At 38.5% G+C, this 26242-nt stretch overlaps 1 protein-coding gene across 2 annotated transcripts in view; it reads right to left on the reverse strand.

Moving 5' to 3' along the window:
* Positions 1-26242, reverse strand: part of NFKB1 (nuclear factor kappa B subunit 1) — a 125287-nt gene that overhangs the window by 78134 nt on the left and 20911 nt on the right. The window contains exons 2-5 of one of the 2 annotated variants that reach the window (XM_069593609.1): positions 18812-18857; positions 14744-14819; positions 10391-10431; positions 5738-5836 (exon numbers count right to left, since the gene is read on the reverse strand). In XM_069593609.1, coding sequence (XP_069449710.1) covers positions 5738-5836; positions 10391-10431; positions 14744-14819; positions 18812-18850 — 255 coding nt within the window. In that variant the 5' untranslated portion in view covers positions 18851-18857. The remainder of the gene's footprint in view (positions 1-5737; positions 5837-10390; positions 10432-14743; positions 14820-18811; positions 18858-26242) is intronic. The other variant, XM_069593611.1, reaches the window with a different exon arrangement.

Here is a 26242-nt window from a genome sequence, read left to right on the forward strand (position 1 = left end):
TCGAGGAAGGCACTTGTGCTTTTCTGCCAGCCTCTCCCATCTGGAGCTCCACGATGAAATTAGAACTGAGGAAACTTTAAAGGAGAACTTGGTAGGACTGTAAAATAGATTATTAAATGTTTAACAACAGGAAAGCTTTCCCTTAAAGGGGGCAAGATACATGTTTCCGCATCTATATTTTCACATATTTATGCAAGTTAGTCTGCATATTCTCCCTAGATTTTCTCTGAATATCATTATTATTTTCTTCCTGTAGGAGTCAGAATAAATTCCACATTGTCAATGGATAAATTTTATCTGAATAATAAAGAAGAAATCAATCGAATCAAAGTGAAAGTGTTAGTCCCTCAGTCATGTCCAACCCTTTGCAACCCCAAGAACTGTAGCCCACCAGGCTCCTCTGTCCATGGAATTCTCCAGGCAAGAATACTGGAGTGGGTTGCCATTTCCTTCTCCAGGGGATCTTCCCCCCGCCAGGGATGGAACCTGGGTCTACCACATTGCAGGCAGATTCTTAACCATCTGAACCACCAAGGGAGCCTCTAATAGAATTAAAGTGAACACTAATCTTCAATGGATCCCAGTCTTAACTCTTATTTGTCCTGAAAAAAAAAAAAAGCCACCAGGTATAATAGAAAATTTGAGTTAAAACCAGAAAAAATTTCTATCAGAGATGGAAAGTTCAGAGCAGCAGTGATTTACCTATGAAGAACAGGGAAAAGTGATCAATGGGTGGGGCTTCAGCAATAACTATGTTTTATTTTAGCAAGAGATCAGAAGCAAATATGGTAAAATGTTAATACAGTTGGCCCTCTGTATCCTCAGGTTCCACATTCGTTATTCAACCAACTGCAGATGGAAAAAATATGTTTTAAATTCCAGAAAGTTCCAAAAAGTGAAATAAATTTGCTGCACACTGGTAACTATTTATATAGTATTTACATTGTATGAGGCATTAAAATAATCTGGAGATGGTTTAAAGCATACAGAAGGATGTGCATAGATTATATGCAAATACTGCTGCATTTTATAAAAGGAACTTGAGCATCCATGAATTATGGCATCTGTGGGGATCCTAGAAACAATCCTCCAGGATACTGAGTGATGACTGTCGCTATTAAATCAGGTAGTGGTATATGGTGTCCTTTACATCAATTTTTAAATGTTCTATACACATGGAATTTTTTATAATTAAAACAATGTTTTAAAAAGAATGTGAAAACTCTTGAAAGCTAAATAAGCTAAATGGCATCCTCTGACATGAAAGAAACATGCAGAACACCGGATGGCTCAATAGCCCTAATCCTAGAAATAATCTCAACATAGTAAGAGTGTGTCCAAGCCCAGCCTATACCCAGCTTACTAGAAATGGGGTTTTAAGCATGGGACAAAATTCCAGTAGCAAATGGAGAACTGGAGTAGGCTCTTAGAGTTGGTTTTAAAATGGTTTAACTTTAGGTACCATATTTGGACAATCAGCAACAGACAGACCCAAGCAGGTTATATGTTTACAAGTTCTATAAACCACAGCTAGGGGTCTGCAGCCCCCAAACCACAGCCAGTCCCCATAGCTTTGGGGCTGGCCGTCAGCACTTCACTGCTCCTATGTAAGACCGAGGGCATGCGAACCACCAGTGTTCCAGGGGCCTCTCCAGGACGTGGTATGTTTCCCAGAGGCATGAGGAGAAGAGAAAGAATGAGGCTGGAGGAGAGAGAGGACGCTAAGAACCTACAGAGGAGGAAAAGGCAGAGCCTGGAACATTCCACTCTTCAGCCTGAACAAATATACTTTAATAAACATGTATCATATGTAAATTTCAGAAGTATCATTTCCTTCCTGCAGATGTAAATGCTCTCCCTCTGAAGTTCCTGCAGAAATGGGATTTGGGGAAGAGTGTGGGGGCACTGTCCATTACACCTGCCTCTATGGGAAGGGAGGCTGAGGACCACGGCACAGATGTTCTCATTGCTCTCACACAGCAGCTACACAGGTTTACAACCTTGACTGACACCATCTCCACTTTCACTTTCTCTTCTGTAACAGTTTACAACAGAGAACCAACAGAACTCCTATGTTGGGTATGCAGTTACCATAGGATATGGAATGTTTAGGATATGTTTTTTCTTCTCTTTTCTCTCTTTCTCCTTAATATCCAGCCACACTAACTCAGACATTCTAGAAGAAATTCCAGAGTCACCATGATCATCATCTTGAAAATAAACATCTAATAATCAGGAAAAGTATATATGTTTGCAAAATAATAGACTTAGGCAAGAACCCGGGTCTCCCGCATTGTAGACAGGCACTTTACCATCTGAGCCATCAGGGAAGTCCTCTCATATAACCTATGAGCTACTGTCTTATATAGCAGAAAAGTATGCAAAGAAGAAGGGTTAAGGTTGATTAGACTTTGCATCTAGATCAGTGGTGCTCAAGCAGGGTGATTCTGCCCCCCACCCCAGGACATATGGCAATGTCTGGAGACATTGGTTGTCACAACTATACCGCTGCTATTGGCATCTAGTGGGTATAAGTCAGGGATGCTGCTGAATACCCTCCAATGAACCAGGAAACCTTCCAAAGCATGAAGTCTTCCCACCCAAAACATTAGTAGTGATGAGTGTGAGAAACCCTGATTGAGCTGCATCTGTCACACAGCTTCTCTTGCAGCCTCACATGGAGCGGGTGCTTAGTGAACTGCTGCAGACACATGTATGATGGTGACCATCCTCCTGATAAAGACACACACAGAGAAATTCCTTCCTTTGCCTAAATTTTACATGTAGGAGGTATTTATATCCCTTTATAAACCAAAAGTTCACCCTAACTATCCTTTGTAAAAAAGATTATTAAAAGTGATATTGGAAGAAGAGCTCTGGAAAAACTACCTCGTGATTGACTCTCTCTTCTCCCCATATCAGCTCTTCTGATTAAGAGTTTCTATGATAAATAAGATTACTTCCTTTAACTATTACAAACTTTCAGTGAATGATGACAGGCTAAGAGAACAATGATAGTTTGTAACAGACTCTCTGAACTGCTCTATGTTTTCTTCCAATTGAGTTAAATGCTTAATAAATATATGTTGAATTAGTGAATTTAAAAAAATTGGGTGAAATAGTGAAGCTGCAGCTGAAGGTCAATAATGACTAATCATACACATTTATATTTTGACTTCCTTAGTATTAGCTGTTTGCATATCTAGATTTCCCAATAAGTATTAAACTCCTTGATATATAAACTATGATTTGAGAAGAACATCAAATATCCACTAGGTTGTTTTACTTCTAGACTATTTTGTAAATGTGAGGCATCAACCACTACATGAGAAGGATGTATAAAGGCTGAGCATAATAGTATATATAAAGTTTTTCCACTGGGTAACATATCTATAACAAAGTTACTACTATGTATCTTTTAGTATCAAGAACTGTTACTTAGTTACAAAAGACTACAGCAATACAAGTCAACACTTGACAATATTGTAATTTATATTTGTTTGTACAGAGACAGTCCAGAAAAAACTCCCAGTTTTACTCTTAATGCTAATTCTTCAGTAATTACAATCGTAATCAGTGTCAATGCCCATAATATGTATCACACATATGAACACATACAGTATTTCTATACAGGAGACACAGACACGTGTTAAAAACACGTATTGGATTTGACTCCCTGATATCAGTACCCACTATTCCTGAGCTCCTCTCTCTTGTTGCCCAGAGTTACAATTCTGTGTCTTCTCTTACTGCCATCCTCCCATGTCCTGTTCCCTAGGTCTCTGCTTCCAGTCTCCCAAATGCACATGTTCCACATGACAGTTCAATGAGCAAGAGTCTGCTGTAGGACGACAAGCCACCAGTCCTGTGAGGACCACAAGGCTCCCTTTTAAGAGCCTCAGTTTCCTCACAGGTATTAAGACTTTTTACTTACCAGGGCTGTTATGAGGATAGAAAAGATAATGTATGTAAGTTTCAGTTCAGTTGCTCAGTCGTGTCCAATTCTTTATGACTCTATGAACTGCAGCACTCCAGGCCTCCCTGTCCATCACCAACTCCCAGAGTCCACCCAAACCCATGTCCATTGAGTCGGTGATGCCATCCAACCATCTCATCCTCTGTCGTCCCCTTCTTCTCCCAGCGTCAATCTTTCCCAGCATCAGGGTCTTTTCAAATGAGTCAGCTCTTCGCATCAGGTGGCCAAAATATTGGAGTTTCAGCCTTACCATCAGTCCTTCCAATGAACACCCAGGACTGATCTTCTTTAGGATGGACTGGTTGGCTCTCCTTGCAGTCCAAGGGACTCTCAAGAGTCTTTTCCAACACCACAGTTCAAAAGCATCAATTCTTCTGCACTCAGCTTTCTTTACAGTCCAACTCTCACATCCATACATGACCACTGGAAAAACCATAGCCTTGACTAGACGGACCTTTGTTGACAAAGTAATGTCTGCTTTTTAATATGCTGTCTACTTCAGTCATAACTTTCCTTCCAAGGACGAAATGTATGTAAAGCACTTGGCAAATCTTTGGTGCTTAATAAATGCTAATACCCTTGTTTTATTGCTGTTCTTATTTCCTCATTCAGATTCTAAAGGACCAGAGACCATAAATCTGTGGCTAAACCTGTATTTATCTTGACTAATAATCCTGAACAGGAAACACATCTTTCATTCCACACAAGAGCTCGGATAGGAGACTTAAAATGCAAACACAATGGATAGGACTAATACTACAATATTACTCAAGAGGTAAAGAATCAAGGGTTTTGTTTTGGACCAGAGGTAAGAAATTAGAAAGGCCTGGGCCTAGAAGTGGGCTATGAGGAGACGGAGGAAACAAAATGCAAAGCTGGCAAAACCAAAGACCAATTTCTTTGATATCACAATTTTACTAAGGGTCTGTCTTGTACAAATGAAAATGTTTACAAAAGATGAAACTGCAATATTTGACTGGTTTACCTGCAAAACCGTGAGCAATCAGTCTATGAAACATGACATTACATTACAAAAATAAAAAAACTCAAGCTACCTCAGTGGATGATATTCTCAATTAAATACAAAGAAAGAAAAAGAACCTGAAGAAGTAGAAAAAGCTCAGCTAAGCCCACCACAGCATGTCACGAAGCAGTATGTTCCAAGGACCATCATGTGTAGACGAATAGTTGCTCAAGCAGAGGCCCTTTTGGACCACTGAGATACATTTTCTCTTTCAATCTTTAGAAGACGACAAAGCACAGGTCCTTAACAAGTCTGCATTTTGCACAACCAGGTACTGAGGTTCAGAAGTGTTGGATAACTCAGTCAAAGGCACACAGCTGGTAGCAGAGTCTGGATCAGAATTCATGATCTGAGGTATTCTACTATATAATCCACACACTCAGTCATCTGAGTCTTATTTTTTTGCTAGGTCTCTAAAGAGCTGAAATTGAGCACTCTCTCAAAGCATTTTACAAGTCTTAGGAAGTATACAACTAAACAAATTTTTAAGATAACCAAGAAATAATAAAAGTTTTGTTAATGTTGAGATAATTTGTACTAAGTGGAAATATTAACAGTTTTAGAATCTGTCACTTCTATTGCTACGAGACACATTTCTACATAAATATTATAAATAATCATGTGAACATTTCAGCTTATAAGCAGAGGCATACAGTAGTTATTTAAAGCATTCCTTTCTTTTGCTCTGAGGATACCAAATCTTCCCGAATTCACATGGAAAGACATCACAAACTTACTTTGACCTGAGGGTAGGACTTCTTGTTCTTTTCACTAGACGCACCAGGGAGTCCTCCATGGGAGGGGCCTTCACACACATAACGGAAACGAAATCCTCTCTGCAAAGGTGAACACAAGGTGAGCAAGTTTGAGGAATACTTACTAAAAACTTATGGGGATAAAATTACACCCAAATTTTATATTATTGTGTGTATTAGAGGAGACACAATCTGTGAAAGAGGACTGTATATGAGAACCACTTCTCCCCATAACCTTATCATGAATATTGGTGTTAACTGATATTTGGGCCCTGAGCTGTGGCTTAAAAGCCAGGTCCCTGGCCCTGCAGAAGCTCTCCTCCTGTGCTATGTGGAGAGTAAACTGCTGCAGACTTTAGGCCTAAGGACTCGACATGCTACAGCTTGCCTGCATCAGAGTTTCCTCATCTCACATTGCTTCTGCCAAGCTCTGAAATTGGCCATATGACTCAAAGTTAAGCTTCTCTGACTCTTATTTAAAGGCATTCCTTTACCTACTCTGATGACAGTTGGTTCAGGAGGGAATACAGAAATGTCTTGTTAAATATACCCCATCAGGGTTACAGAACACCGCCTATGCAAGCCCGCACATCTGATCAGTAACTCTCAACAGTTCAAATGGTAAGAAGTTTCGATTTAAGATTGTTAATACTATCAAGTTCAAGCTGGATATATTAATTGACCTGAAAGAATCCAAACCCAGAGAGTCCCTTTATATATTAACTCAAGAATTTTTATAGACACAGTAATATCAACTAGGAATTAGCAAGAAGGCTTTACTATGTGGGCTGATAAACATGTGAGTTCCATGTATTTTTTTTTAATTCAAGTAAGAAGATCAGACCATATTCAAGGTCTATTCCAGTTTTAACATTTTATGACTTAAGAAGCTAACAGCTGTAATTGTGCATATTTGCATACCAAAAATAAAACAAGGACATTTATGAGAATGGCTCTCATCATCATATGAAGGGAGATTTCAACATTTTTCCTGAAAGACTCAGCTTTATAAAGATATCAAACAGTTTGTGGTAGTGTTAGTAGTTTATACAGTCTCTTGACCAGATGGTCTTCTGTTTCTCAAATACACCCTTTAACGAAAAGAATATGTTAATATACTTTAAGGAACATTCTCACCTTTCATTTACTTTATTGTGGGACTGACTTCATATAAACAGTGCTAGATCCTTAGGCCCTCAGAAGCTCCGCACACCACTACTTGTTAGTGGGGGCTTTCTATCTTGCACACTGGGTAGTGGAGCTCACTGAATATACAGGTTTTGACGGCTTTGAGCTAATGGATCAATGTAAAATTTCTGCCCTCCTTAGACTGTACTTCATTTCACTATGCCCCGTAGGGTCTTGAAAAACAGCCTGAGAGGTTCAGGGAAAGCACCTGGAATTGTTTCTAAATTCTGTGAGACTTTTCTAATTTCCAAAGAGGACCAGTCTAAAGTATCTTTTATAGGACCAGTGAGACCAGACGTAAATTCCCTAGGGGAGGAAGCTACCTTATGTCACACATGGGTCTGGGGTATATGATCAACTCATTAACTGCTGCTGCTACTGCTAAGTCGCTTCAGTCGTGTCCGACTCTGTGCGACCCCATAGATGGCAGCCCACCAGGGTCCCCCGTCCCTGGGATTCTCCAGGCAAGAACACTGAAGTGGGTTGCCATTTCCTTCTCCAATGCATGAAAGTGAAAAGTGAAAGTGAAGTCGCTCAGTTGTGTCCGACTTTGCGACCCCATGGACTGCAGCCTACCAGGCTCCTCCATCCATGGGATTTTCCAGGCAGGAGTACTGGAGTGGGTTGCCATTGCCTTCTCCAAACTCATTAAAGTGGGACCTAAAAAAACTCTTGAAAAGGGGTCCTTAGGTGACCCCAAACATCAACACCTGGAAAGCCTTCTGAGGTAAGATTAGTGATTTGAAGGTGACTCTCCTTGTTTTGGGAGCCTGGTGGGCTGCCGTCTATGGGGTCACACAGAGTCGGACATGACTGAAGCGACTTAGCAGCAGCAGCTCCTTGTTTTGCTTCTCAAAAATTCGAACTAAAAAATAAGTTACAAATTCAGCTCTATATCTTTTATAGTCAAAGGCTGTTAGTGTATTTTCAATAATTAAATGAAATTTCTAAAAGCATGAAAAAGCAACAGTCAGCCTCCAGAACTGGCTAACCATAAAATAGGGATTACTCGACTGCTAATCGGTTTAAACACAACTTCAGCTTTTAAACAATATTAGATAATTAGCACTTAATAATATGCAACAGAACTAGCTATCCTAAAGATTAGTAGTAGTCTATGCTATGACTCATTTCTGTCAAAGCTAGGGAAAACTGTGGCAGAGACTCCAAAGAAAAAAGAAAATTTTTCTAGATGTTATTTTTAAAACAATAAAGTCATTCATTATCTTTAATCATAAAGTTACTTTAGGACAGTTGGAGAAATATATACTTATACTATTATTATATCTTATTGGGAGTGGTGTTCAGTAAAATATGAGTAAAGAGACCTGTCTTAATACCTTGCTTATCATTTGAAAAACAACATATATCATTCATAGTTGGATAAAAGTATCTAAACTTCTATGCAAAGGAATTTATAACCTGAAGATAGAAAATTATCTTTTTTTTTTTTTTAAAGGAAACTAGGATGTCTTCAAATGCATAGTCTGGATGCATTTCAGATTCTAAAATTTTGAGATTAAAGGTTTACCAATCCACAGCCATTCATCTCAGTAACTCCACTTGCTTAAAATGAGTCATCAACCTCAAAGGCAAGGCTCCATCCATCCGGTCAGAAAGTCTGACTTCAATACAACCTTCTTACTTTCACTGGAGTCAGACATCACAATATTACAGTTTGGTAAGCAAACACATTGATTTACTCAGATAAGCTTTAACACATCCACCAACAGTGAATTAAATTTTGAAACTACATAACTCATCCTTCAGATAAATCATAAACGTCAATTTTTCCTTATGACTATTGACCCATAGTAAGAAACTTCATTTTAAAAACCTTATGGTAGTGTTATGCTTATGAAAATGAATATTTGAAAAACACATTTTGCCTAGTATGCAAATAAATTTTAGCTGATTTCTTGGTTTCACGGATTATCCGGAAATTTCCCAGGAGGCCAGGTAACACTGCACAGGATGTTAGGGGATAAACTTCCACTGGGAGCGTCCTTTGAGAAAACTGGTGGCCTCCTGTGAGAACTCACTGATAGGGAATTGGGAATGGACATAAAGCAAAGTCATGTCGGCAGCCTGTGGAGTCAGGGTGTGGCACCTGTGAGCCATGAAAACAATGTCCCAAAGTCTCATATGGTATTCCAGTCCCCACACCAAAAACTTTTATCAAAGGTCAACCTCGTAAGTGTAGTCTATTTGGTCATAGATAAGATACTGATATCCTTTATATTCTGACCAAAACCCAAATACATATGTAATACCATGATTACAGTAACCACATGCATACTTGAAGATCCTGACCTAGTTAGTATTTGTTAAGTGTTACATAATACAAAAATGTTACGCTTACTAGCCTGAGCTACTAAAACCATTTAGGAAAAGTACTGGGTAATATAGCTGCAAGAAAGCAGACACACGCATCCTCAGTCTCACACGTTTGTGAAAATATGCATATCCAGTCAGAGATCTGCTAGCTTTGTCCTCATTCTGCAGAGGACTATTCCATTACTTCATCCCCTAATGACTATGGGAAGATATTAAAGAGTCTCTTCCCGCCTCTTTCATAGCACTGGTCCCATCCAATTTCCAATAAGTATTTATTTACCCACAGGGACATGGTAGGGAAGCCATTTCAATTCCCAGGTATCCTCTATAAATAACAGTAGTAAGAGGAAAGTGAAATCCCAGGGACCACACAGACTGTAGCCCACCAGGCTCCTCTGTCCATGGAAATCTCCAGGCAAGAATACTGGAGTGGACTGCCATGCCCTCCTCCAGGGGATCTTTCTGACCCAGGGATCAAACCCTAGTCTCCCACATTGCAGGCACGTTCTTTACTGTCTGAGCCACCAGGGAAGGGCCTGATAAAATAAAATGCTCCTCTCCTGACTCCAAAGAGGCTAGATCTAAAGTTAATACCCGAGAGAACTTGACTGTCTATTCTAGGACTTTATCTATACTCCACTGGTACTTTTAGTATCTTAGGTTACATGTTCCAAATAGCAAAGGCGGTAGCTCCTAAGGATGGAGAAAGACTCAGAAGTACTGACGTGCAGGGACATGGTGGAAGCACCTGACTCAGTGTATATGAATTGTGTGTATGTGTATTTCCTCACACATGAAAACGAGTAGAGATAACCTACATCTCTTCTAGGAGTGGCTGGTAAGTCAAAGTGTTGGAGATCATGGAATACCATGGATCAATACTTAAGTTTTATAGAACTATGTACTGAGGTTCAGGACACTCTGAACAATGACTAAGAGAAGAGGAAAGCGGATGATAAAGTTGTTACATAATTTGGCAGGTTGTTGATCTTCCAGATAAGCTACTTCCTTTGTAAAATTCATTTACTATTTTATTCAGTGCTGGAGGTATTATTAAGACTTATGGATCTAACAATTAAAGAGAAAGTCCCACCCCTTTTATCTTCTTACCTGTTTAGGTTGCTCTAATATTTGAAGGTATGGGCCATCTGCTAAAAACAAAACAACAAACAGAAACCAAAAGAAACTGTGAGGCTTCTCAAATTTGGTAAAAAAAAAAAAATATATATATATATATATGTGTGTATATATATACAAAGCAAGTAAAAAAATTGATTATGTTTTTAAACAGAGGCTTCAAATAAATGTTTTAGCTAAAATTCCACAAGGCATATCTTCTTTTGACTATTAAATTTATCCTTATTTAGTAACAGTTTTACACCATCAGAGAGAACCATACCATCTAGACGTCTGTTCAGTGGTGATGGCACCTCGCAGAACGCAACAAAAGGCATGACGTCTGGCAAGAATTAAGACGTCAACAACCTTCACAATCATGTCTACTAACAAAGCATTTTTAATAATGACACAAATACCAATTAAAAGCAGCAACCACTTCCTGGTCACTGTGAAATTTCCTTTTGCCATCACATCATCACACTGACTTCCATTCACAAGAAAATGTGCCTAATATGAAATTACAAGAGGCTGAGCCGGCAACCTACACATGTGAAACACACAGATGATGATCTCAGGCTCTCTGCTTTTCCTTACACCAAGTTTGGGTTCCCGGTCAATACCTGAATCCACAAGTGCTGCCCTCATTCCCTAACTGGCTAGCTTGTTCCTCCTCTCTCCCATGTTTAATTTGGTCCATCAGACATGGTAGATTCTTCTTATTAACTCATAGCTTTTGATGTCTGGGTAAAATTTTTGAATATTGTACTTTCATATAAACTCTGTTCCAAAATAAGCATTTTATAAAATTCTGAAAATAATTTAGATGGATGTATACCAACTAATAAGAACGAAGATTACTAGAAGCTTAATGATAGCCTGACTATACCTGAGTTTAGAAACTCAAAGGAAAATCAAAACCTCTGACAGTATAAATACAAATTTATTCAATATGATAAAGTCCCTAAGCTTCCCAGCTGGTTTGTATGTCATGTTAAAAGTATAATAACCCATAGGCTCTGTGATACACAGAGGCTCATGGTGTTTCTCACTTGTTTGAATGTAAATTTAAATGGTACTAAAAAAATTCTAGGAGGATGCTTCTGTGTCCATTTCAATCTTCACTGTCTCTAGACCAGAAGTTCAAGACTTATTATTTTAGATAAATAAATTTACGAAGAAGAGCTAAACTTTCAGGTTGAAATTAAAAATAAACTATAACTTGAGACGATTTATTTTTATTTTCAGCACTATGATGAATCAGGATAAGGCAGAGAACTGTAGGAAACTAAGGTATAATTATTTCCTGTTATTATTCAATAAGTTTACAAGGAAGTCAGTTGAAAAACAACTGAATTTGAGCTGAAACATACACAAGAAAAGAAAAAGGGTAGGGACTGAGCAATGCTATAGAATTTAGGTAAATTATCTTCCTTTTTTTGTCTGAAATTAGTTCCTGGACCTATTCAAGTATTTTTTAGAAAAGAAACTGTTAGAACTTTAAAATTCCAAAAAAAATGACTAGAATTTAATTTCTAAGGAGATAAAACTGATTAGAAACATAAATATTTTCACATTAATAAGGTCTATACAACGTTTCAACAAATCTACTCATAAACATTCTCTCCAGAGAACTAAATGAACATATGAAGAAGAAAAGTCTTTAAGAAAGCAGCATTTGACAACAAGGTCCTACTATATAGCATAGGGAACTACATTCAATATCCTGTGATAAACCAAAATGGAAAAGAATATGAAAAAATGTATACATATGTATAACTGAATCACTTTGCTGTACAGCAGAAATTAACACAACACTGTAAATCAAATATACTTAAGCAAAAAAAAAAATGAAGCAACATTTGGATATCATGGAAAATACAGAGGAATTGGAGCACATTTATATCAGACTTCAAGTCTCTCACTTCTTAGTAACTCTTCGAAAAATACTTGAAATTTTGTTATTATTTTTGCTGTATGGTTTAATTTCTTCTAAATACATGAAATACTAAGGCTTGGTAATTCTATTAGTGAAAAGGGACCATTTTTCTCTTTCAGGAAATACACTCAAACGTTAAATCAACTAGAAAATGAGATTTGCTATGCAAATATTTGCTTTAATGCCAATTTTCTTTGGCTGCATTTCCATGCCATGAATTGACACCCTACTGTGTAGAGTAATTTAAATTACAGCATGATGTTACAGACCTAGCAGTTGTGCCATAACTCGTAGAGTTTTCAACAAGTAGCATGGTTTTAGATTTCAAGAAATAGAGAAGATAAAACAGTTCATATGAAAATTACAAGTTAATATTGGTTTATATAACCTCTCTATTCCTTTAAAATGTGAATAAAACCTCCACAAATCTTGGTTTATAAAAAACTGAACTCTGCCACTGCAATGCAGAGGGAACGTGCATGTGACAATAAAAAACGATGAGGTAATAACTGGAGAATACAATTTTGAGGTATAACTGTATAAATTTTTCTAATGTTGTATGCATGCCAAGTTGCTTCAGTCATGTCCGATTCTTTGCAATTGCATGGACTGTAGCCCGCCAGGCTCCTCTATTCATGGGATTAACCAGGCAAGAATACTGGAGTGGGTTGCCATGCCTTCCTCTAGGGGATCTTCCTGATCTAGGGATCGAACCAGCATTGGCAGGCAAGTTCTTTACACCGACTGCCACCTGGGAAGCCTTTTTCTAATGTTATGGCTAAATAATTCCTACAACATGAAACTTTGACTACAGAATATTTACTGAGCTGGTTCTTTTGATAACCGTATTTCTATCTCCATAAGTTTGAGGAAATAAAAACATTAGGAAATCTTTTGCATCAGGATACTGTTTGGCATCTATAAGCCATTAAATGGAAAAGTATATGTTTCCTGAAGGCAGTAACTTTTATGTTTTCAATAAAGCATCAAAACCAAGAAAAAGACTTTGATCCCCAGAATAAGAAGTTCACAGAAAACACAGAAGCTATCAAGACATTTAGTTGTTCACAGGAAGCTAATCTAGAGCTTATTTTGGACAACTGAGGACATCTCAGCTATGATCTGTGGGGTAAAGAAAGGCCTCAGCAATACACTTAGTGAAGCTAATGAAGCTGAAGATTTAGCAGATTTATTTTTTCCCCTTGCATGAACTTCTAGAAATAATAGATGTAAAAATGCAAAAAAAACCTGATTTAAAAAATGAACAGTAAGTACAAAGTAACAACAGCAATTTTAAATGACAATGATACAAACTGCACAAAGTCTCCCATTGAGGATAAGCAAGTCCATGGTAAATAGAATATCTGATGTACTTCAGTAATTACAAAACTCTCTTTTATACAACTTCCAAAATTTACTCACACAGCTTTTGAACATCTGTTAAGTCCCTCTGGAGATGTGAGGAATACATAAAAAGAGCTATCACAGCAAGCTTACATAAAAAGCAATAAAAACAGAGACTGATTTTTAAAAAATCATTCATTTTTTAAAAAAAAATCAACTTGTTGATGGGGCTAATTAACAGTCATGTTAAGAGGATAGATGATTATTATGAGTTTATCCAACTGGTCAGAACATAAAGGAAGAAGTTTTTTAAAAAGATAATTTTTCTACTAAGATGATTTTTATGACTTTTGTACAATTTATGTTCCCGGTGTGTGGTATACTAGCTGGCACTCAATAGGTACTCAAGTAAGTGTTTTGGGAATACATCTGAGACTTGAGACTGCCTCCTGTGCCTGGGGCAAAGGAAACAGGAGTTACAAAGACCCCAGAGATAACAAGATTGGGTGAAAGGAAAAAAAATCCCACACAGTAAAAAAGTTCCTTTTGAGCTGTGCTAGCAGATATTAGCAACAATTATCAGTATACAATGGGTTGCTGCTGCTGCTAAGTTGTTTCACTCGTGTCTGACTCCATGTGACCCCATAGATGGCAGCCCACCAGGTTCCCCCAACCCTGGGATTCTCCAGGCAAGAACACTGGAGTGGGTTGCCATTTCCTTCTCCAATGCATGAAAGTGAAAAGTGAAAGTCAAGTCGCTCAGTCGTGTCCAATTCTTAGCAACCCCACAGACCACAGCCTACCAGGCTCCTCTGTCCATGTGATTTTCCAAGCAAGAGTATTGGAGTGGGTTGCCATTGCCTTCTCCGATACAATGGGTAACTGGAATCAAACATGTTTGTGCAAATGTAGTCCAAAAAAGTATACTGAAAACTGACTTTTAAAACATAAATCACCATTTCCTTTCTAGGTAACTCACTGACTTCATAAAAGAGTGTATAAAAAATCAAATTTTAGAAAAAGCAAAAGCAAAATGATAGGCAAGAGATGAAGAATTTTCTTACCTGTTGGCAGTGGCATCTCCGGTTGAAATAATTCTGGACTAAACATTGTATGATTCAGAGGATCCAGATGAAACATCTACAAAAAGGAAAATTTAAATATTTCAATCATTACTTTCCCACCACTGTATTAAAAACTTGAAAAACCTAAAACTTAATTATAGGAACAAAAACTAAAAACAAAAACCTGAAAATACTTCAAAGCAGAATTTTAAAAATATTCTCAGGAAACCTAACTAAGTTCTCGTGTGTACAGAACTTTACATGGGGTTGGGCTATGGTTGTGTGACAAAGGGATTTCAGAAGAACAACCCAGGTGTACAGTCCATGGAGATAAGGACCTAGTGTAGTGTGCTTACTAGTATATCTGCAGGGTCCAGTGTATATTTGAGTAGGTACTTAAATATTTGTTGAATAAATGATTTAAAGCCTATACTCTCTTAGCAATATAAACATGAGAATATAATCCTAGAAATCTGTATTTCTTTTATAATGGAAAATAAACTCCTCCTCTAGCATCCAACTGCAAATCCTGAAAGATTCAGACAGTGAGAGCCTTGGAACAATTTATAGAAAAATTCAGAATATAATTTAGTCCAAAAAGCAGATTAACTGAGCACTGAGCTCCCTCATCTTTTTTTTTTTCATCTTTATTTACCTAGTATAATGAAAATATCTGGAATTTAGTGGGTTTGATATGCTGAATAACAGCTCCCCCAAGGACACCCACATCCCAACCCCTAGAACCTGGAATGCTGTCTCCTATAGCAAAAGGGATTTTACAAATGAATACAGAGATGGGAAGATTAGTCTGAATTATCCAGGATGGGCCTGATAGAGGGATGCAAGAGATCAAAGTGAATGGTAGGAGATGTAACAATGGAAATAGGAGGCTAAAGTGATGGAAGGGGTTGGGTCACAGGCCAAAAAAGGCAAGCAGCCTCTAGATGTTCAAAAAGGTAAGGAAAACTTTCAGAAGGAATACAGCTCTGCCAAACCTTGATTATGGACTTCTGACCTCTAGACTGTAAGATAATTAATTTGTGTTTTTTAAGTTGCTAAATTTGTGGCAATTGGTTACAGGAGCACCAGAAAATCAATACAGTGGGTAAACAACATATTGTGATTGAATTATAACCTATCTTGAAATGTTACTAAAAATGACTTATCCCAAGAGTAACATTTCCTTCCTACTTAGTTCATTCAGGATTTAAAATTTGTATTTCTGAGTTTCGTATTTCAGTCTAAATAAGTCATCTATGAAATGTCTGTGGACAGCACAGAAATCAAACACACTTCAGTTTTTATAATACACTAGTTAGTCAGTAAATGTGCTGGATCAGGCATTAAAAATAAACACCAATATTTTACTCCTTTTCTTTACTAGTATATTATTGGACATTCTTGGATACCTAAGAATCTATCAATAGTATGTCTAGTTAAAATCAAGACTAAGAAACACAGTGTTTAAACAAAGAACACTTCAGATCCAGTCGTGAGGTATGCAAATTTTCAACTGAGGAACAATAAATGTGTTTCACATCAATGCTCAGGAGTAAAGTTCATCTACACTATCCACTGTTTGCTGAAAGGGAAATAAAGGAATGAAAAAACGTGTTGTTATAAAAATGGGCCCCATCCTATAGCGAGAATTTACCAGTCTCAGAGCAGAAAAGATGATCTAGCAGAACAAAAACCTTTCCTGTGGTCCTGCGGGAAATGGCTGGTTAAAGGGCAAAACTCTGATCTCAGGAGAGCACAGCCCCACTTCAGACAAGGAGAGCAAAGCAGGGGTATCTGCTGCAGCTTACATGTGCATTAGGTCAGGGGTGGGGAGTAAACCCCCGAACACATTAAAATACTGAGGATCTCACTGAAGACATATAAACTTTAGGAAATATAAATTATTAATCTTGAGACAAGGGGGAAAAAACTCAAACTTCAAGGACCTCTCTCTTTAAAAATGGAAATATCAGAACATGTCCCCACCTCTGGTGCTGACAAAAATGCCCACAAAGAAAAGCTTTCGAAATTACAATTTTCAGCAGGTTTTACTCTTGTGTGGCATAAAGGACCGTCTCTTGCTGATAGGATTTCCTGTGCATAGACAGGAAAGCATGGTTTAAAACCAAGCCAACCAACCCTAATGCTGGTTAGTGTTTGCCTTTGTTAGAGACAGCATATTAAAAGTGAAAGGTAAAGCACAGGTTTTTGATAATATGAGTAGCCAAATGTTTGTCATGCTGTAATCAGAGAAAATGCTGCTAGATTTATCTGTATCATTTATACAATAAAATTCAAAAGCAGCATCTTAATATGAAAAGCAATGCATACTCATTCTTTCTAAATCAATGAGAACATTATGAAGAGTAATGAATGTGACATAAGTATTTTATTTAAAGAAGTAATACTAGATCCCTCAAAAAACATTTCACTTTTGGCTTTCTGACTGATTCTTCGCATGCATAAATTTGGGAAATACATTTTTTTTTTAATGTGGCTAAAGTGTGAAATGATTATGAAATTTGGACCAGATGTCCTGGTACCCACTGCTCCCTCTCTTTGCCTAGCCTAGCAAACTACACATTTCAAATATCTGCTTACACAGACTGCCTTTGGAACGTCTGCATAACCATGCCCTTCTTCCCTCTCGACATCTGTGTCCTGTTGCACGCAGACTACTACTACAGTGTTCATCACCACAGGGAAACTATTCATGTCTCTGTCCCTCCTACTAGAAAAAAGGCAGCGTCCTGAAATGCATCACATTTTTGTACCCTTCCTTAGCCAGTGTTCTGGTACATAGTGATGTCTCAATAAATAGATCATGAGTGAACACATGGCACTATTTTAAATACCCTTAATATTGCCATTGCAATTACCCTAGAGTCTGAAAATTGCTTCCAAATGGTTCATTACATATATATATGCACACATACACACACACTATACATAAATTCCTTTCTGTGTGTGTACACACACATATATATGTATAGAGCAAAATATTAACAACCAATAAAGATTTGCTGGACTATTCAACATTTCTATAGGCTTGAAATTGAAATTTTTCAAGTTATGACATTAGGAGAAAAAAAAAAAAAAGGACACTAGTATCCTTTTGTAATTGCTAATATAATTGTAATGAACAGTTCCATGTCCCCAAAGCACATTCACTGCCCATTAAGTCTTTTAAACACCCCTGTATGTGAGCATGGGGTGTGGTGGGGGTGGGGGTGCTAAGTGATTCCTCAAGTTTTAAGAGCAGTCAGCACTTAGTTAAGATCTTTGAATTCTAACTCCTTTTCACTATACCAATCTGCCTCCTCATTAGATGAGTTTTATTTTATTTTTTTTAAGATGAGTTTTAAATAAATACTTTGGCCTCCCCCCAAAATGATATGTTCAAGTCCTAACTCTTAATACCTGTGAATGTGACCTTACTTAAAAACAGGGTCTTTACAGATGTGATCAAGCTGAGATGAGGTCATCCTGAAGAATGGGCCCTCGATCCACTGCCTGATAACTTTTATAAGAGAAAAGAGCGGGGAGGTTTGGGTATCTCCATACCCAAATCTCCATACAGAGGAGACAAAGAGAAGAAGGAATGTGCTGGAGAGGAGCAGCTCCAAGCCAAGGAATGCCAAGGACTTCCAGTAACCACCAGAAGCTAGCAGAGAAGCACAGGTTCTCCTTCAGAACTTCCAGAACTAACCAGTCCTGTTGTCATCTTGCTTTTGAATTGCTTGCCTCCAGAACTGAGAGGGAATATATATCTGTTGTTTTAAGTCACCCAGTTTGTGGTAATGTTACAGCAGCCCCAACAAACTTAGTAGCTATCATTTGACCAGTAGCATGTATAACTTTCATGCTACAAGAGTGTGACAGCAGGGATACTGTTGTTTTACATGGCATGTCCTCGAAGACCTTATGTAAATGCTCTAAGACCTTATGTAAATAGACAAGAAAAACAGTTTAAAAGAAATTTTTTACCTCTTTTAAGAGTTTTCCTGATAGTTACTGTTGTTTATACTGTTGTTGTAAAATTATTAGCAAGATTATTATACTACTTACTTGTTCATGTCCTCCCAAATATGGGTCGTCTTCTGCCATTCTGGAGCTGTGCATCAAAAGAATACAAAACCGAACTGTTAAGACTGGAATAAACCTTAAAAATTCCACTATGAAGGAGTAAACTGTATTATTTCAGTAAGACCAAATATAACCTTCCCCCCACCCTTTTTTTTTTTAAAGACCTTAGGAGGAAATACTGTGTAGTTCCTCTTGGGAATCTAAGTCTAACAGTAGAAAGATTGCATAATCAAGGAATTACCACTTACGCATAACCCACAACGCTTATGTCAACCTCACAACAGTGTCCTGGAGTTTGGTACAGCTAGCCTTCATCCTCGGTACAGAAATCATGCCATTAGATTTCTTAGAGGCCATTTCTTTTTGTTACCATCCAGACTTCAAAGATTCACTGAGCTCTTTGTGTAGGTTATTTTCCAACCCTTCATGAATTCTGTCATGGTCCTGGAACTATCTCCCCACTTTCTACATGCCACTTGAGTTGAGAAACTCAGAGGGAGTCATTTGGCTGTCGGAGGACTGGTCAGTGCTTTGTGCAGCACGAGGGGAGGACAGCCGCAGTGTGCAGTGCGCTGTCCTCTAGAACTCTCTGCTGTTTCAGGCCACTTCCTCTCACTGTCAGAGCAGTACAGAAACATTGATATGAAGTGTGCAATCAAAAGGCATGAACATAGGAGCCTTTATTATCAAGGCTAGAGTCTCAGATTTACTCAACCCAGCCAGATGTCAATACATCAAAGGCCCTAGACATCTTCTATTACCCAAAGGTCCTGACAAAAATGAAGAGCCACATGACCAGATAAAAAAAGTGTTTAAAATCACACATCATTTTGGATTTCCGTAAGAAGTACTCATCATTATTTTAAACATGTATAGGTTAACTTTAGTTAACTGTAGTTAAAATTACTTAGACCAAATTTTACATATATTCCCTGAAAAAATTAGAAGATTTAAAAACACACAGTTGAAAGTAAGTATTAATTTGAGGCTAATTTTTCTCTTTTTCTTCATGAAGTCTATAAAGCATTCAAGGGCACTTGAGATGGGCGCTGCCCGAAAGCTGTCTGCAGCCCACTAGAATCTGTCCTCTCCTTTCCCACAGTAATAGACTTGTAGCTGGAAACACGCTCAGTCAGAGTATACCCCATATGCCTGTGGAGTTAGGGACGGTCATCTGAAGAAACGCTTGCCAGTGGCATGTCAGAACTATTTACTGTGTGCCATTTCCAGGTCTGGGCTTAAAGCTCTTGACATCCTTCCTCCGTGTTTTTGTTTCTTCTCTTTCCCACTGTGGCTTCTGCCACCTACATAATGATGAACGGCAGTTGAATGATGGTGATGTAAGAAAAGAAATCAGCTCCTCTGTTGCTTAACCCAGTCTACTGTCGGGTCTCTTTGTTAAAATGGTTTAGCCTGCACTCTAATGAATATATCATTCAACAATCCAAAATCCCCGAAAGAGGACTCCAATCTCCAATAAGATCCTCTCCTACTACAGCACTCTGTGATTGGGCAGGGGTCGGGGAGGCACTGGAGGGCTCCTTGTGGGATGCAGAACACGCCCAACTTCAACAAAGGGGAAAGAGCAGCTCTGAGTTCTACACAGCAAGAACTCCTACAGATTTGCAGGAAAAATATTTGTTGAAAACAAGAAACTAACAAATTACAAACAGCTGTAGTTGATTAAGGCCAGCTAAAAGGAGGAAAACTGACCTGATACAGTGAAGAATTAAGTCATTTGAAATTCAAGAGTTTTGCCACTGCTGGGTGTGTGACTGTGGATATATAACTAACCTACAGTGTCCTATGTTTCCTTATCTGCAATATGAGAGATTGTGATGGGGGATGGACCTTTGAAAGAAACAGAATTCTGCTCGGAATATCTTAGTTAGCTAACAAATGCTTATTCAAAGAACAAGTCACCTACATCAGAACTCTTTTCGTAAGTGGGGAAGTTTTAATATGGAGTTCCATATATATTCAAATTAAAGATTCAGTAACATGATTTTCAGTTACATAAAGAATACTAGGGACTTTCCTGGTGGTCCAGAGGTTAAGATTTCATGCTCCAGTGTAGGGGCCCACGTTCAATCCCTCATCAGGGAACTAAATCCCACATAGCACAACTAAAAGATCCCTCATGGCACAACTAAAGATCCTGCAACCAAGACCCAGAGCAACCAAGTATGTGAAAGTCGCTCAGTCGTGTCCGACTCTTTGCAACCCCATGGACCACACGGTCCGTGGAATTCTCCAGGCCAGAATACTGGAGTGAGTAGCCATTCCCTTCTCCATGGGATCTTTCCAACCCAGGGATCGCACCCAGCCAGGTCTCTCGCATTGCAAGTGGATACTTTACCAGTTGAGCCACAAGGGAAGCCCAGCGCAACCAAGAGTTTCAATAAATAAATATTAAAAAGAAAAGAATGATTGCAAATAGCCTTACACTGAAACACACAGCTAACACTGGTTACAACATTCCATGTGAAAAATTCTTATTCTCAGAACACCACAGAAGCCTTAGCTTCCAAGAAAAATATTAAGACCAATTTTTTTTTTTGCCTTTAATGTGGGCTCATCACCTGAATCCTCTAATCTTAGCCCTTCAAAAGCAAAAGGAGGCTGCTGGTTTGTTAAACTGACAAAACCTGTTCAGAATCTCGATAACACTGATTTTACATATATATTTAAACCTGTGGATGGTTTAATGTAAGGTGGGCCTGACCCTAATTCTAAAAATGCAACTAAATCTACTTGATTAAAAATGACGCAGGGTTATTATCATGATCACCACTGTAGTGAAAATCTCAAAGATCTCTAAATCAAATCACTGGGAAAAACACCCAATTACATAAGAGTCCTCCCTCCAATATCCTCCCTATGATTTATGTACGAACCTGTACCAAAAGATCATAGTTTTAAAAGCCCAAAAGCAGCCCAAGAGATATGGATGATGGTTAAAATCTGAACTTGGCCTTTGTAAGACAGTTCCCTGTGAAGAGCTGAGGTAACAGTACCCTGAGAGTGATGTCAATGTTAATTCATGATTTAAAAATAAAATGTCAAGTGAAACCAAGAATTATTTGGAAAGGATGAATCACTGAGTAATATTTGCATTAATTGTAAGAGCAGGCTTTATTTCAAAATTCTGAAATACCAACTAAGCCTTTGGAACTGAAGGATTAGGAAAGACCAGGGAAAGTCCCTACTTCCTTCCTGCTCCCCCAGCCCTTCCTCTCACTTTCCCTTTGCACACAGTTCTGTGCTTTTGAGGACGGACTCTGAAACAGAAAGGGAGACACTGAACTGACTGTGAGAAGATGGGCCTAAACTGCATCTCTCTCCCTCAACAGCGAGCTTTCAGGAACATTTTCACACCATGGAAAGGGAAATAGAAAATGTAGCTGGTTAGCAATAAATAAAATATCTCCCCCAGTGAACTGCTTGTATTTCTCACATGAGAGGCTAATGTTATAACTGGTAAAGTTCTGAATATGTGGTGAGTTCTGCATGAAAGGCCTAATGGATTATTTTCTGCACATCTCTGACAATTCCACCATCGATATCAGAGGCTAGCACAAGGAGTTCTTAGGGCTGCAAAACCAAGGTACAGGGTTGGATCATTAAGGGTAGAGTTGGTGGCACTCCCTTCCTTTGTAACCAGGGGGATTTTCCAGGTTCAGATATATTCACACTCCTTGACCAGAGCCCACTGTAAGAAAATACATTCTATTTGATTTAATTAAAAATTAATGACAATTTTTCACATCCATTAAAATGACTTCACAATCTGCAGTTTGAAAAACGGAATCTTCGATGCCATTCAGAAGATGTGGTTGGGAATCAGAGATAGAAAGTGACTCCACTTTCAAATTTATTTTCAGTCATAACAGACACCATTGAGATGTAATTTTAGTACCTCATCTTGGATGAAATTACAAGAAAAAGAGTGACTTTTCATCATCTCTCTGTTGGATGCTTAATTAATAAAAAGAAAGAATATACTGGAGCTTCTTTTCATGGAGGGATTTTTTGGAGGAAACATGCTGCAAGATATAATACTACATATATGAAACATTATATATGTACTACATATGTGAAATATTCAAATAAGAGTGTCTATTCATGCCACAGACCTGTATGAAGGTCAAGAAGCAACAGTTAGAACCTTACATGGAACAGCTGCCTGGTTCAAAATTGGGAAAGGAGTATGAAAAGGCTGTATACTGTCACCCTGTTTATTTAACTTATATGCAGAGTACACCATGCAAAATGCCAGGCTGGATGAAGCACAAGCTGTAATTAAGATTGCAGGAAGAAACACCAACAACCTCAGATATGCAGATAATACCACTCTAATGGCAGAAAGTGAGGAACTAAAGAGCCTCTTAATGAAGGCGAAACAGGACAGTGAAAAAGCTGGCTTCAAACTCAACATTATAAAAACTAAGATCATGGCATCTGGTCCCATCACTTCATCGCAAATAGAAGGGGAAAAAGTAAAAGCAGCGACAGATTTTCTTGTCTTGGGCTCAAAAATCACTGTGGACTGTGACTGCAGCCATAGAGTTAGAAGAGGCTTGCTTCTTAGAAGAAAAGCTATGACAAACCCGGACAGTGTATGAAAAAACAAAGATATCATTTTGTCAACAAAGGTCCATATTGTCAAAGCTATGGTTTTTTCCAGTAGTCATGTATGGCTGTGAGTGTTGGACCGTAAAAAAGGCTGAGCGCCGAAGAATTAATTGATGCTTTCGTATTGTCGTGCTGGAGAAGACTCTTGAGTGCTCTTTGGACTGCAAGGAGATCAAACTAGTCCACCCTAAAGGAAATCAGAGCTTCCCTGAATATTCATTGGAAGGACTGATGCGGAAGCTCCAATAATTTGGCCAGCTGATACAAAGAGCCGACTCACTGAAAAAAGACCCTGATGCAGGGAAAAACCGAAGGCAAAGGAGAAGAGGGCAGCAGAGGATGAGATGCTCAGACAGCATCACCCACTGGGGGCTGCAGTCCAGAGTCCAACATGACTTAGCGACTGAACAACAACATCCACTCTGCAATTCCGCTTCCAGAAATGTGCACTAAAGAATCATATGGGCAAGTGTGAAAAAAGATTACAAGACTATGAAGTGAAGTGAAAGTGAAAGTCACTCAGTCATGTCTGTTTGTGACCCCATGGACCGTACAGCCCATGGAATTCTCCAGGCCAGAATACTGGAGTGGGTTGCCATTCCCCTCTCCAGCGGATCTTCCCAACTCAGGGATTGAACCCAGGTCTCCCGCATTGCAGGCAGGTTTTTTACCATCTGAGCTGCAGCAAAGAACTGTAAACAATTTAAATGTCCTTTGATAGGAGATCGTTAATTATAATTATGCTACATTCATCCAGTTACATGTTACATAATTGCTAAAATGGTAATTCAGACCCATACATAGCAATGTAGAGACTTTTACTCCTTAAGTATAAATTTCTGTTTTAATTTTCTAACTTAATTATGTAGTTGGAAATACATATTTTAATAGCAAAAAAAAAAAAAGGAAAATAAAACCCTGTCCTGAATTTTAAGTTTAACTCTGACATCTTTAACAATTAATGATTACAATGAATAAAACATAAAACATGAATGAATCAAAAACTAAGTACTACTGGACTCTTCTTCATAATAAATAGAAAAAAATTAACTTTAAAGGGGCTATTTATTTATATCTTCTGACCATATATTGATAGTGAAGATGAAAGTTAGTGGTGAGCTTACTTTTCTCAGAATAGCTGATTTTTTGAGTTTTTGAAAAAGAATAAATATTTGTGTCCTACCACATTTCGATTTGTATAAACTCATTTTCTGCTTTTCTACTCCTCCATTTCATTTTTAGCTCCCTACTGGCTCAGAGGTTAAAGCGTCTGCCTGCAATGCGGGAGACCTGGGTTCGATCCCTGGGTCGGGAAGATCCCCTGGAGAAGGAAATGGCAACCCACTCCAGTACTCTTGCCTGGAGAATCCCATGGACAGAGGAGCTCGGTAGGCTACAGTTCACAGGGTCGCAAAGAGTCAGACACGACTGAGCGACTTCACTCACTCACTCACTGTTTGAATTAGGTGCAATGGGACCAATTAACATGTAGAATAGCTACCTAGTAAGTACAACTTCCTAGTAAGTACGAATGAAATTAAAAGACACTTGCTCCTTGGGAGAAAAGCTATGACAAAATTAGACAGCATATTAAAAAGCAGAGACATTACTTTGCCAACAAAGGTCCACCTACTTAAAGCTATGGTTTTTCCAGTAGTCACGTATGGATGTGAGGGTTGGACTATAAAGAAAGCTGAGCACTTCCTTGGACTGCAAGGAGATCCAACCAGTCCATCCTAAAGGAAATCAGTCCTGAATATTCATTGGAAGGACTGATGCTGAAGCTGAAGCTCAAGCTCCGATACTTTGGCCACCTGATGTGAAGAACTGACTCATTTGAAAAGACCCTGATGCTGGGAAAGATTGAAGGCGGGAGGAGAAGGGGACAACAGAGGATAAGATGGTTGGACAGCATCACTGACTCAATGGGCATGAGTTTGAGTGAGCTCCGGGAGTTGGTGATGGACAGGGAAGCCTGGCGTGCTGCAGTCCATGGGGTTGCAGAGTCAGACATGACTGAGCGACTGAACTGACATTTTCAGAAAATATAAACTCATTTTCTACATTTTTCCACTCCTCCATTTCATTTTCAGCTCCCTACTGTTTGAGTTAGACGCAATGTGACCAATTAACATGCAGACTAGCTACCCAGTAAGTACAAATGCATTATGCTTGGAGCTGGTATAAGATAAGGTCCTTGTTCGCAACGGAATGCCGGTGTGACACAACATTCAACTATTACTGCCTGCAAAGCTTACTAGCACAGTCAGGGACACAGCAAATGCTAGCCATTTTATGTAGCGCAGTAGATAATATGTTCATAAAAAATGATGGGAATAACAGGCAGTAAAAGTTTTAGGCACTCTGAGAAGAAACAAGTGTTTTTAATTTTTTCCCATCCTACATTTACGGATATACTGCCACATTCCCTCCCAATCCGTATCAATGCTGAAAAAAATGTTTGCATTTTTCCTGCAGGGATATTTGGCAATAGCTGTAGACATGTTCATCCATCACAACTGGCAGGTGGTCCTATTGGTATCTAGTGAGTAGATATTAGAAATGCTGCTGAACATCCTCTAATGCACAGGACAGCCCCTCACAATAAAGAAATATCCAACCCCAAACGTCAACCGTGCCAAGGATGAGAAACTCAGATGCATGGCATTGTGTCATGACAGTGAGCTGCTTCACATGAAGAAAGAACTAAACTTTACTGAGTACCTGTCATGAGTAAGGGATGAGAGCTAGTGCTTCACATATTTCACGTAACTCTCA

The sequence above is a fragment of the Ovis canadensis genome, chromosome 6 (assembly GCF_042477335.2).
Source record: "Ovis canadensis isolate MfBH-ARS-UI-01 breed Bighorn chromosome 6, ARS-UI_OviCan_v2, whole genome shotgun sequence".
Lineage (NCBI taxonomy): Eukaryota > Metazoa > Chordata > Mammalia > Artiodactyla > Bovidae > Ovis > Ovis canadensis.